Here is a 12,112-nt window from a genome sequence, read left to right as displayed (position 1 = left end):
CTACGTCCTCGGCCCTTTCCCAGCCTCGCTGGCTCCCCCTGCAACAAAGGAGCAGACGGTGATTGGGCCCCGATCCTTTTGTCTGTGTCGGCATGGGGCCGCGCTTAAAACGCTTGCACTCACCCGGGGGTTCCCGCCGGGGACCCTCCCCTCCTGACAGCTCCTTCACCTTCGTGCCGTGACCGCCGAGGCGGCACCAGAAGGTACTGAATTTTAGAAATGGCCTCCGGCATAGATGTTGCTCACCTCCCAGGTGGCCGTCAAACGTTCGGATCTCGTATTTTGATCTTTGATCACGCACGTTTTGACACGTTCAACATGTGCTAAGACAAGATAAGCCATCTATTCAAACATCGCAAGATGTGACGACAAAAAAAATGTTGGGAAAAGCCGACTAGAACATCTGAACTTTATTTAGTGTCAGTCAAAAGCATTTCAATTGGTGATGTGCGCTGCGTTCGAATGTAATTGGCTAATTACAGACACAGTTATAAGAGGGTGTGCACACTTGTGCAACCAGTTGTTTATTTGTACTTGTGTCTCAACTCTGCCTCGACTTGGCAGAGTGTGAGTGGCTGCTTGAAAGGAAAAAGGAAGCGGTGTGAGGAGCCAGTCTAAGATGAAGGGGCAGTAGAAGAAAAGGGGTAATTACTTCTCCTTTCTTATGGAAATGCTAATAAAGTGGGGATGCGGGGTCCCTCGGGTGGGCTTGTGGCGGGGGGGGGGGGGAGCAATAGAGGGCCACGGGCAGGTTGAGCGTCACCGTGTAAACTGCTTCCTGTTAGAGGAGGCCATTGAAGGCTGTGACTTTTACTGACTAACAAGCCATCTCCAGGCCTCCACTACAAAGAGGTGGTCCTGCATCAAAGCCGCGTCTGCAGAGAACGTTGCATCGTCCCCATCAACTTTTCTCGGGACGGACATAGTATCAAGTATTGAAAAAAAATCCTAATCATAATAAACCCTAGATAATAATTAGTCAAAAATTATACCTGGCTCTAAAGGCAATATTAAATTTTTGCTGAATTTTCATTTATGTGGAATAAATTAGTATGATTGGTTAACGTGCTTACCAAATTTGGTTAACTCCCTTGATGCACACATTCTCATTGCGTGTACTTGAACACAACGGTGGCAATACATAGGTGGGGATGGTGAAAGGGGGCGGGGCAGGGCAGATGGGGAACTTGGGGGCCGATGTATCTATTGTCTTTTAATGAGAGCCTTTGATGTGCCCCCAACTGTTTGCTGTTTGTACACCTGGGACCCTGTGCCTGCATTCACGTTGGTTGGGGGGGAGATCACTCGCCATATTCCAGGTAACACTTTTCAATCAGCTGGCGTGGGAAGGCAGTAAAAGCAGGCCGGCCCCCTTTTGTTTACCTCCTCCGCTTTACGGTGCGCCGTACGGCCCGCCCCACCCTCATCCACAAACATCCCAAATTCTCTTTGCTACGGCCCTGGCAGACTCTGGCTGCCTCCCCTTTGCATCACGAAATTTGCCATTTTGGCCCAAATCTCTTTTGGCTTTTCAATGCATGGAGATTAGGTGAAATTGCAGGAACAGGGTCTCCCAATTACAGCTCATTGTCTGCGGGAGCGGAGGCGCCGGCGTGTTGCGTGACCTTCTCATTTTAATTGTGCATTTGCAGAGGTGAGGAAGTGCCGCTGGAGGTGGCGGCTCTCAAGTCGCACGTCCTCTCAGTAAATAACCTCGGCCGCTCGCCAGCGCCTTCATCATCTCGTGCTTTAACACTTACTGTTTGTCAGTGCAAAGTGGCCTTTTGATCCGACTCTACTCACCCCTCCCCTCCCCACCCAATCCAACCACACCACTCCCACTGGTGAGATGATATAAAAGTGCAGTCGTGATTAATATCTGCTAATATTTGCCGATGTCTTCTTGGACCATCGCGTCATGCGGGCCCCCGAAGTGTGAGCTCATGGCTGCAGATGTGTGCGCACACAGCTGGGGGGGGGTGCAGTAAGGGGTGGTGGGGGGGTTAACTGTGTGTTTTCTCACACACTGGTGTCTGCTGACTTCAGCTGCTCATATTTACATCAGGCAACAGTAACAGGGGGAATAACAGAGGGCAAAACACACCTACAAATGTGGCACGAAAATACATCGACTTTAATCGAACTTTGCATGTTAATCCGATAATGCAGTTATTAAAAATATTCATCTCTCCAGTGATGACCTAAATGTTTAAAATTCAAAAATAGCAGTTACGCAAGCCTGAGTTGATTGAGGTTTTATTCATGCAAATTATATATCTGATATCATTTATATTATTCTATTTTCTTTTACATTTGTAAAGTATTTATCAATGTTTTAACTTTAATTTAAGTCAATTGTCTTTGTTGCTTGATAGTGTTTTCGATATCATATACACTGTATCGATTTGATTCCTGTGTCAATAATAATTCAAATTGCTCGTCAATGCTTTGACATTAGACTTTTTCCTCAGCAGTCCAAAAAAAAAGTCGAAGCCGGCGTCATTAGCATGCCAAAGGTCCCGAGGGTCCCACCACGGGGACCCGAGATGGGGGCCGGCATTGGGTGGCGGGGGGCTAATTACTGACCCCACTAATTCTTTTTATCCCTTTCAAAGGGGCTGCCTGATAAGAAGAGTTAAGTTTAGATTTCCTGAACTTGAAGTGGAAACGCAAAAGTGACAGACGAAAGGTCGGGGTGGGGGATTCAATCCACATTACTGTGTGTGTTTTGAGGATGTGAGCAGTGTTACCTTTGCCCGCCCCCCCCTCCTTACAGTCATAGTAAACAAAAATCTAATTAAAAAAAACAAGGGTTGCTTCAGTTCTTAAAAATATTAGCTACGGCCCTGGAAGGGTTCAACATTGAACAAAACGCCGTTCTAAACTGAGTTGTGTTTTCCGCGGCCAGCGTCTTTTGTAGCCGCGGAGTGTTTTTGTACCCGTTGTCCATCTTGAGGGTCCTGACTCATCCCGCTGATTTATTTAGGCCGGCCGGCAGAGTACTCTGGAAAATATGCATGCTTATGAGTGTCTCTTTGTCAAGCACCAGACCTCTGCAATATTTCGCACCCAGGTGACACTGCTGCTGCCGCTTGCCCGAAGAGCCGCCATTCCGCAAGGCTTTAACCCTCCAGTCTCTAGAAATGTGAAGGGAAAACCTCCAGGTAGCTTTTCACTTAAGTAAACAACTTTTTGAGGGAGGTGATCCTACTTCCAGGTGTGTAGAGAAAACAAGTAACAGTTGATGGGAACTTTTTGGAGGTGGGGCGGGTGGGGTTTTGCCATGGCAATATGTGACTCAGCTTTGATGTATATTGCTAGCTTCCGGAAAGTGCGCGTACGTGTGTGTTCCGATGATAGTCGAACACGTCCTTCCTGTCATGTCACCAGAATAAAAAACAAGCTCACAGAGTGGAGGAGTTTTTGAAACGGGGGCATGGGGGTACGGGATGCGAAGGTGTGAGAGGTCCCCTTTATATTTACGGCCTCCGTAGAAGTGGAGGAAGTGGTGCAGTAAAGCGGCAGTCGTGCTCCACAGCCCCCTCAACTCAATTCCAAGTACATGATAGTGGAAGTCGCAGGCAGGAAGACGACCATTGAAACACGACATGATTCACTCAGATGGGAAAATATAGAGTTGGTGCCTTGACTAGGATTTTGTTTATTTAGTCTTTGGAATGAATTAGCATTTCAAACCGTCACAATATTTTGACTTTCCATTTTTTTCCATAAAAAAATAACACTGTACAGAAACAAAAAATGTAATAAAGAGAATTTAAACAACTCAAGTGGAAAGTGTAATTATTATATTAATTCCATTCAGATTTTTTAAAATGAGAATTTGAAACTATTTTGCAGTGACGAAATAATATCTAATATTGCATATGAGCGTGAGTGAGGCAGGATGCACACATATAGGCCCATTATGCAAATACGGGCATCACTTGCAGGCCATGCAGGCCCAAGCACTAATGGCCCAAGTCAGTAAACGCACCCCCCTTTGGCCTCCTTACTTTTCTCCCATGTGGATTTGAGACAACAAAAGATTAGCACTATTTGCAAATATACAACCGAGTTCAAAGGCAACACTCTCTCGGCTCGCTTCCTTTTCCTTTGTCTCAAGTGTCGGCCGTGCTTGCGCACTAAATAATGCAAGACTCTCGCACTCATTTCTGCTGTGAAACTCAACCCCGTGCGTAAAATGCGCGTATTTCTTAAAGGACCTCGCTATTTGCTATTATGAAACTAAATTGGGAAAATGTGGAGGTGTATAGATGGTTTTTGGGATTGTCGGGAGGCCGAGGTAGGCGCGCCTTAGACCACGCCCCCCAGCCCCCCCATACGGTCCCCGGGGGCCCTTAAAATCATGAGGCCTTGCGCGTGTGTTCACTCAGTACGCAGAAACTTTGCTGGGATCCGCTTGTGTGTGTGTGTATGAGTGTGTGTCGTTCAAGCGGAAATATGAGCGCTTCCTCATCGTCGTCCTCGAACCCGGACCAGCGGCTGGAACACCTCCTGAGCGCCGTGGAGAGCGAGTTCCAGAAGGGTAGCGAGAAGGGCGACGCGTCCGAAAGGGATATTAAACTGTCGCTGGAGGACGCCGACTTGTGGAACAAGTTCAAGGAGTTGACCAACGAGATGATTGTGACCAAAACGGGACGGTAGGGACGAATTTTTCCTGCGCACATTTTACGAACGGTCATTGAGCGAGGGAATCACGCTTAATTTAATTTATTTCGGTATTTACACGACCTTAAAAAGCAATTATGCTTTTCAAAAAACAAACTTTATGGTTTCCCCGCAGGCGCATGTTCCCGGTGCTGAGGGCCAGTGTGAGCGGCCTTGACCCAAACGCCATGTACTCGGTGCTGCTGGACTTCGTGGCGGCAGACAACAACCGCTGGAAGTACGTAAACGGCGAGTGGGTGCCTGGCGGTAAACCGGAGCCGCAGAGCCCCAGTTGCGTGTACATCCACCCGGACTCGCCCAACTTCGGCGCGCACTGGATGAAGGCGCCCGTGTCCTTCAGCAAAGTCAAGCTGTCAAATAAACTCAACGGCGGGGGACAGGTAAGCAGGGGACCGAGTAGAATAGTAAAATAATGAGCATAGTTGTGATCCGAACACTTGATTTTTGCAGATTATGCTCAACTCCTTACACAAATATGAGCCCAGAATACACATCGTAAAGGTGGGAGGCATCCAGAAGATGATCAGCAGCCAGTCTTTCCCAGAGACACAATTCATCGCCGTCACCGCTTACCAGAATGAAGAGGTTTGGGAGTAGTAAAAAGCAGCATTAAAAATGTTGGAAATGAAAAATGCTTATAAGAAACAAAAATATTTGATAGATTACAGCCCTGAAGATAAAGCACAACCCCTTCGCCAAGGCCTTCCTGGATGCCAAAGAAAGGTAGGACCTGGATAAATGTGTCTCTAAAATATCCAAGTCATTTAAATAGTCCATTAAATCCATCTCCACCTACAACATACAGCAATATATATTTCCACTAGGTGGCAGAAGACATTAAATTTTGCATACACATGTTGCCATTCAAACAACGGAATAATAGCTTTGTGTTCAACTCAACAGACGCAGTTCTTTCTAGCTCGAATTTCATTGGCCTGTGTGAACCACTATAAATTTAAACCAAATTGTCTTCTGTATTCTAGGAGTGATCACAAGGACATGCCCGATCATAGCGTGGACAGCCAGCAGTCGGGCTATTCCCAACGTGAGTCTCCCGAATCCAAAACTCTAAAAGACAACAACACAAATAGTTAATGGATTTAATCCGACAGTGGGAGGTTGGTTCCTGCCGGGCCAGAGTCCCATCTGCCCCAGCAGCAGCCCGCCGCAGTTCAGCGGTACGGCGGGCCACTCGTCGGGCTCCTACTGCGAGCGCTACTCGAGCCTGAGGAGCCACCGGGCCAGCCCGTACCCCAGCCACTACCCCCACCGCACCTCCAGTACCAGTAAGATCCTGAGCACTTTCCTTCTTCTATTGAAAATCCAAGATGGATGGATCAGGTTTTGCATCTTTCTCCACACAGACAACTACATGGACAACACCTCTGGTACCTTGGCCCCAACCCACGACAGCTGGTCCGCCCTCCAGATCCCAAACTCCACGGGCATGGGCACCCTGTCCCACACCACCAACTCCACGTCCAACTCTAGGTGAGCCCAAACCCACCACAAAAAAAAATTGAATTTTTCTTGAGTTTCTTTACAGTGCATTTTTTGGGGGAATGAAAGATCACATCAAAATGACCCCTACATTTCTGCTTATTTAGTCAGTACCCCAGTTTGTGGTCCGTGGCGGGCACCACTCTCACCCCGTCGGGTTCGGCGTCGGGCTCCATCCCGGGCGGTTTGACCTCACAGTTTCTGAGGGGATCCTCCTACACGGGCCTTACGTCCTCGCTGCCAGTCTCGTCACCGTCCTCCATGTACGACCCAGGTCTGGGCGAGGTGGGCGTCGGGGTGGGTGACGCGCAGTTCGAGAGCTCCATCGCCCGGCTGACGGCTTCGTGGACGCCCGTGGCACAAAGCTACTGAAGAGGGTCCCGTTGTTTTTTTCCCACTAACATCCAAGTGTATATCTTTGTACATAGACTAAATTAACTCGCCGTGATCGTGCCTTTTCGGATTTAAGTGCCTTCCTTGCGAGGGGTAGCATGTCTTCCCCCTGCACATGTACATAATTATTTGTATTTGAACTCACTGTGAGTTGTTATTTATGTCATTAAATAATAAATTAAAAACAGTTTACTCCAAAATGTCTTTCATTGTATTTTTAATAGCAATTCAAAACAGTCATTTGCCAGTCTTGATATTATACAAACACTGTTTATTTAGATTCACAAAAAGAAATGGGTGAAATTTTAAAGATATGAATATTGAGTTGAACAAAATGAATTAATTTTCCTTTTCATTAACTGATATCGATTCATAAACTCAATAATTATTCCTTTTAATCAATCAGTTTCCCTGTTAGTCATGTGACTTTTCCTTTCACACGAGATCTCGTCACAACGCGAGACTAGCAAATTGGAACGACATGGCGGGAACACTGAAATCGGGTGTCACTACGTTTTGGGGATTTTAAACGACATTACGACAGCAAAGAACTGAAAAAAGCCAAATGGACTTGCTACGTGGAAGTAAATGTAAAAACGTGATACATTTTCGATACTGTTGAACGAGACAGAAGACCCTCACCCGGCGCTGACACCTGTTGGTTCGCTTCAGCCCGGAGGCAGGCGCTCGGTACCACCGGCAAACTGCCCGCCAACCCAGAATATAACAATGGCGTTTTCAAGGACATACAACAATACTTCAGTTGTAAAAGAAAATTTCTATGAGCTTCTGAAGACTCTGGAGCCTCGCTACGTTCGACCCACACCCAACAGACAAGACATGTGAAACGGGTGAGTCGCAAATTATCCACTTGACCAATTTTCTAAACTGCTGGTGACTTTGTTAATTTACTTGTATGAAAACCTTTCCCCAAAGTTTACAAGTTTCCATATTATTTTCCAAAAATACTATCCCCAATAGAGCCTATTTTTTTGTACAGTGTCAATAATAGGCCCACTTGTACAATCTCTTACAAAAGCTAAATTAAATTGTCATGACTCATAATTACAAATATTACTTTAACGCTGCAGTGAGAAAGACATCGAGCAAATACATTCAGGTTGACTGACAGCCAGAAGCCGTTATGACTCGACCGAGTGGTCCGGTGCATACCTGAGGGGGCTGCATGATGTCATAGGTGTGATTTGAGTGTCAGGCCTTTAGATGAAGAAGAGGTGGTGTGGGGGGGCAGCAAATGATGGAGTGGTCCTCACCCAGGTGCAAATGAAGGCTGGAGGGTCACAGGGCCACAGGCAAACAGTAGTGAAGCAGCAATGTGACCTGCAGCTGGCAGGGGAAGGGAGGTCTTGCAAAAAGTCTGTCAAATTGTGGAACCTCTGTTGAAGACTGAGAGTTAACAAAAATGGATGTACTGTTCCTTTAAGAACAAAACAAACACACTTACGGAAAGATTTACTTTTATTTAACTGCATTTTGTGTGTTGATGTTGAAGAGCAATCATCCCGACTTTGTGAGGAGGATGTTTGCCAGTGTTCTTTGCTCAGGCTGGCCTTGTAAACATCCAGCTGCAGTTAAGGCCGAGCTCTGCGTATGCGTTTCAAATGGAAGCCTTTGTCCCTTAAAAAAAAAGATGGCCTATCTCCTCGGACTTGTGTTGGTCTTCTCTAATTGTCAATTGGGAGTTTGACTTGGAAGTGTGCGCGTGTGTGTGTTTCAAATATATGCTTTGACAGAGTGTGTCTGACACCCACGTGTGGAGGCCCAACGTGGGCACATGTTAAGGATGCGGACCTTTACAAAAAATAAAAATACAAACAACTTAATATAATATTAGAATCGTTTTTTTTTTTTTTTTACGAAAGCTATGCCAACATTATAACTTTTTTATGGTTGTAAGTTAGCTGTGGGGTCAGATTCAGTAAAAAAAAAAAAAAAGACTAGAGATTTTAAGAAAATCGAAAAATTGACTAAAAAAGTTAAATAAAAATCCCCCATTTTACTGCCCCCTAGTGGCCCAAAGCGAAGACAGTGAAATTACAGCGCAAAACCAATTTATTTTTAAATTACTATTGGATATTTTTTTAAATAAAATACAATATTGTTCTTTTGTTGCATTATTTATTTTCTGGTGTTTTAAGGTGTCTGAATAGGATTAATGACATCACTTAGCCCATTTGCTGTCCCATACTTAACATTAGAGTATATATTTCTTCTTCACCAACAGTAGAACCTTTCTATGGTTTAAAAAAAAAAAGTCAGGAGATTTACGAGGGTACGCTGGAATACTCTGAGGCGCGGTGGGCGGGGAGGTGTGTTTGCAGAACCTTTTCGGGCCCGTCTCTCTGATGTCTGTGTGTGTTCGTTAATGAACAAATTCTGCTACCTTGGTGAGACATTGCTCTCAGCTGAGTGGACTCAGAGAAACCGCCTCCTTCGTGCCCTCAAACAGCACCCTCCCTCCTCCAGGCCTCCCCATCCTTCCCACCATCGGGCCCCTGCACCACCTCATGCCCAGTCTCTCCGATATTATTGCATATTGCGTGATTTGTGTCATGTGATCCCGTTACTTACCCGACAAATCATTAGGCACACTTGCCTCTTACAGAGATGTTCTAGAACTGTATTAAAATGGTGATGCACCAAAGTACTTTTCACCTATATGCGCAACAATTAGTGTTTATTATTAGAGTTTGTGTGTTGGAAGTGTTTTTAAAAAGAATTGTATAACTAATTCCTTCAATTGAATTTTAACAAAAAAAATTGCAAAAGTAACAGATGTCCGAGGCGTGTTTTGGAGCCATGAGTGCAATTTCTCACACGAGGAACACTTGCTCGCCGGCGTAAGCTAACGAGGTTGGCCCCCTCGCATCAACTGTAAGCAAACTGCTGCGGAGGTGAGAGTAACATTTTAGCAGTGCCGCATGATAGCGTGCGCAAGAGTGAGAAACACGACTTTTAACTCGTTGGGAGAAACACGGCGGGTTGGGAACCGCATGTCAACGGTGGCGTTCACATGAGAAAGAAGGAAAGCGTGCTCTTGTTTGTGTGCGATATATTAGGGATGGACGCCCAACTCAAAGCTGCGTTTTTAAATAAACAAAAAGGGGAAAAATGACTTGATCTGTGTAATGTTATTCAAGTTTGTATGATTTAATTTCTGAGAGTTTTAAGATTGCCAACTTTTGAAATATAATGAAGCCATCAAATTCATCATGGCCAAATGATCTTTTTGTTCCTGAAATTTGCTAAATATGTACCCCTTGAATTTAGCGTGTTTGTGAAATTAAATCTTCATTTTATTTGATTTACTATGTGCTATAAGTTGCTCACCTATGGTCAAAAATAAAGTTTAGGAAGGAACAGTGCCCTCGTGTGGTGATAATCAATCAATGAGCAGATTCCAGAGGAAATAGTTGACCTCAGCGCTTTATTAAAAAAAAAAAAACACCATGCAAACAGAGTTACAACTTAATACCTGGATGTAAATGAAAACATGACACGTTGAGGTCCAGCCAGGCATCACAGTGGACACACACATACACACGTGGACACCCATTGCAGATCTCAGCTAAATTTGGCTTTGGAGAAGTCCATCTCAGGATGCTGCTCCATGAACCTGCAGGAAGAATAGCCCAGTTAGCACTGCCCCCTAGAGGAGGTTTGGTGAAGTACAAGCATACTTTTTCAGGATGTCTTGCTTCTTCTGCTCTTCGGACGTGGGCAGGCCCATTGACTTCTGCCGCTGGTCGTACATCATCTTCTCCACCATACCGCGCGTTTCGCCGTCCAGGTCGGACAACTGCGCCACAGGCAAATGCAGATAGTTTCAATTCTAAATAAACTCCGCGGCTGTATTTTACTTGCACACATGAAAATTATGTCACCTTTGAGTTCTCTGGGCAGATCTTTTTGGTGTTTATTTCCGGATCCGTGTCAATGACCTTGCTCCACCACTCCATTTTGTTAATCTGTAATTCAACACCAAAGGTCAGTCACTGTTTGAGCTCCTTCACAAGAAAGAAGGAAGGCGATCCCACCTTCTCCAAGTGGACCACAACAACCTTGCCGTCATCCAACAACCAGGAGCTTTCTTCCACCTTCACCTCGTTGAAGAGCTGACCCACCACGATGGGCGGGTGTCCTTTCAGGCCCACCTTGAGGGAGCGTCGCTGGATGTCCACCACCACGTCTCGGCCCTTGACGCGGAACTTCAAGTCGAATGGCACCGTCAGCTGCGGGCGGGAGAACACGTGTTCAGAGCGACTTTGCTCATCGAGAACTTTTAGCTTGAGGCACTCACGTCCAATTCAGACAGCGTCTGAGTCCACTTGTAGCTGGGCAGGTCGGCGCCGTTTCCTGCATTCGGCTTTAGTTTGTCTTTGTCCTTCTCGTCCTCTTCCTCTGAGTCTGACTGTACATGCAAAATAAATTATATGAATAATACAAGATTGTCAAGTCTTGTAAATGTATTTATTGTTTTGGCAGTGAGTGTAGATGGGTCTTACCCCCTTATCTTTATCTTCTTTGTCCACTGGTTTTTCTACCTTCTCAGTTTCCTTCCTTGTCTCATCTTTCTTTTTCTGCAAGCAGGAGGAACATGGTGGTGAAGACAATCAAGAGAGATGAGGTCGAAAGGGACAAAGGAGGACAGGAAACCTCAAGGTACCTCATCGAGTTCCGTCTGAAGTTTCTCCGCTTCCTCGTCAGTAAGTTCCTGAATCCTTGGGGCCTCCTGACTCTTCTTCTTGCGCTCTTCCTCCTGTGCTAGCTGGGCGGCCCGTTGAGCTTTCTCCTTCTTTTCCTTCTCCTGTTTCTTCTGCTTTTCCCGGTGGGCCTCCTTTGCCATCTTGCTGTGGTGGGCGAAAGCATCCTTGACAAGCTAAGAAGACAAAAATTAGTTGTAAAGTAATGTGATGACCAAACCACATTCATTGCGAACCGTTCTCACCTTTTCTGCGGCACCTGCATCGCCGCCGGTGTAAAAGTCAGTCTTTCGCCGTAAGAAACTGAAAAATGTATTAACTAACTGGAGACAGAAGACAGTTAAATAATTATGACTTCAATACTTTGAACAAAATGGCTGACCTTTTTTCCCTTATCAAATTGAATTCAATTTTATTCTCAATGGCACAGACAAAATATAAATAAACTAAACAATTTAATGAAATATAGATGACTTTAATGTGCGTTTCAAGGCGGTGTGCCGGCTAAGCATATTAGCTTCACCGTTACGTTAGCTCGAATCACAGAGCGTCCACATCAGTACCTCGTGTATTCCGCCTTCATGCTGCTGCGCCATAGCCATGAGCATCCCGTCATACTTCTCCTCGTCGTCGCCCATTATTATTCAACGTGGATCAATGTAGAAATTTGAACGATTCAATAACAAACGATCAAAAACGAGGCACGCTTTGGCTGTGTTGCGGTAGTCACTTCCTGGAAACAAGCCCCGCCTCTTTCGAAGGAACCCAATCGGAGGGAGGCATTTTAGCTGAACGTTAAGACAACC

At 45.6% G+C, this 12,112-nt stretch overlaps 2 protein-coding genes across 2 annotated transcripts; one reads left to right on the top strand and one right to left on the bottom strand.

Moving 5' to 3' along the window:
* Nucleotides 1–4,404: 4,404 nt before the first annotated feature.
* tbxta (T-box transcription factor Ta) lies at nt 4,405–6,782 on the top strand. The gene is made up of 8 exons (XM_061266775.1): nt 4,405–4,661; nt 4,805–5,069; nt 5,140–5,274; nt 5,351–5,412; nt 5,673–5,734; nt 5,802–5,975; nt 6,054–6,180; nt 6,297–6,782. The coding sequence occupies exons 1-8, from the start codon at nt 4,435–4,437 to the stop codon at nt 6,559–6,561; spliced, it is 1,317 nt and encodes a 438-aa protein (XP_061122759.1). The 5' UTR covers nt 4,405–4,434; the 3' UTR covers nt 6,562–6,782.
* Nucleotides 6,783–10,011: 3,229 nt separating this feature from the next.
* Nucleotides 10,012–12,068, bottom strand: nudc (nudC nuclear distribution protein). The gene is made up of 9 exons (XM_061266795.1): nt 11,870–12,068; nt 11,552–11,629; nt 11,270–11,482; nt 11,109–11,183; nt 10,904–11,014; nt 10,641–10,835; nt 10,488–10,571; nt 10,284–10,402; nt 10,012–10,219 (listed from the first exon to the last, which is right to left on the bottom strand). Exons 1-9 carry the CDS (start codon nt 11,942–11,944, stop codon nt 10,168–10,170), a joined length of 1,002 nt encoding a protein of 333 aa, XP_061122779.1. The 5' UTR covers nt 11,945–12,068; the 3' UTR covers nt 10,012–10,167.
* Nucleotides 12,069–12,112: the final 44 nt, after the last annotated feature.

The sequence above is a fragment of the Syngnathus typhle genome, linkage group LG20 (assembly GCF_033458585.1).
Source record: "Syngnathus typhle isolate RoL2023-S1 ecotype Sweden linkage group LG20, RoL_Styp_1.0, whole genome shotgun sequence".
NCBI lineage: Eukaryota > Metazoa > Chordata > Actinopteri > Syngnathiformes > Syngnathidae > Syngnathus > Syngnathus typhle.
This window is presented reverse-complemented; position numbering and strand designations above follow the sequence as displayed.

Excerpts from the sequence above, each read along its gene's own strand:
- tbxta (XM_061266775.1), top strand. The coding sequence starts at position 4,435 with ATGAGTGTGTGTCGTTCAAGCGGAAATATGAGCGCTTCCTCATCGTCG. Across the intron at positions 4,662-4,804 it reads ATTGTGACCAAAACGGGACG|GCGCATGTTCCCGGTGCTGA; the intron begins GTAGGGACGAAT and ends GTTTCCCCGCAG. Across the intron at positions 5,275-5,350 it reads CCGCTTACCAGAATGAAGAG|ATTACAGCCCTGAAGATAAA; the intron begins GTTTGGGAGTAG and ends AATATTTGATAG.
- nudc (XM_061266795.1), bottom strand. The coding sequence starts at position 11,944 with ATGGGCGACGACGAGGAGAAGTATGACGGGATGCTCATGGCTATGGCG. Across the intron at positions 11,184-11,269 it reads TTCAGACGGAACTCGATGAG|AAAAAGAAAGATGAGACAAG; the intron begins GTACCTTGAGGT and ends TCCTGCTTGCAG. Across the intron at positions 10,572-10,640 it reads TTGTGGTCCACTTGGAGAAG|ATTAACAAAATGGAGTGGTG; the intron begins GTGGGATCGCCT and ends GTTGAATTACAG.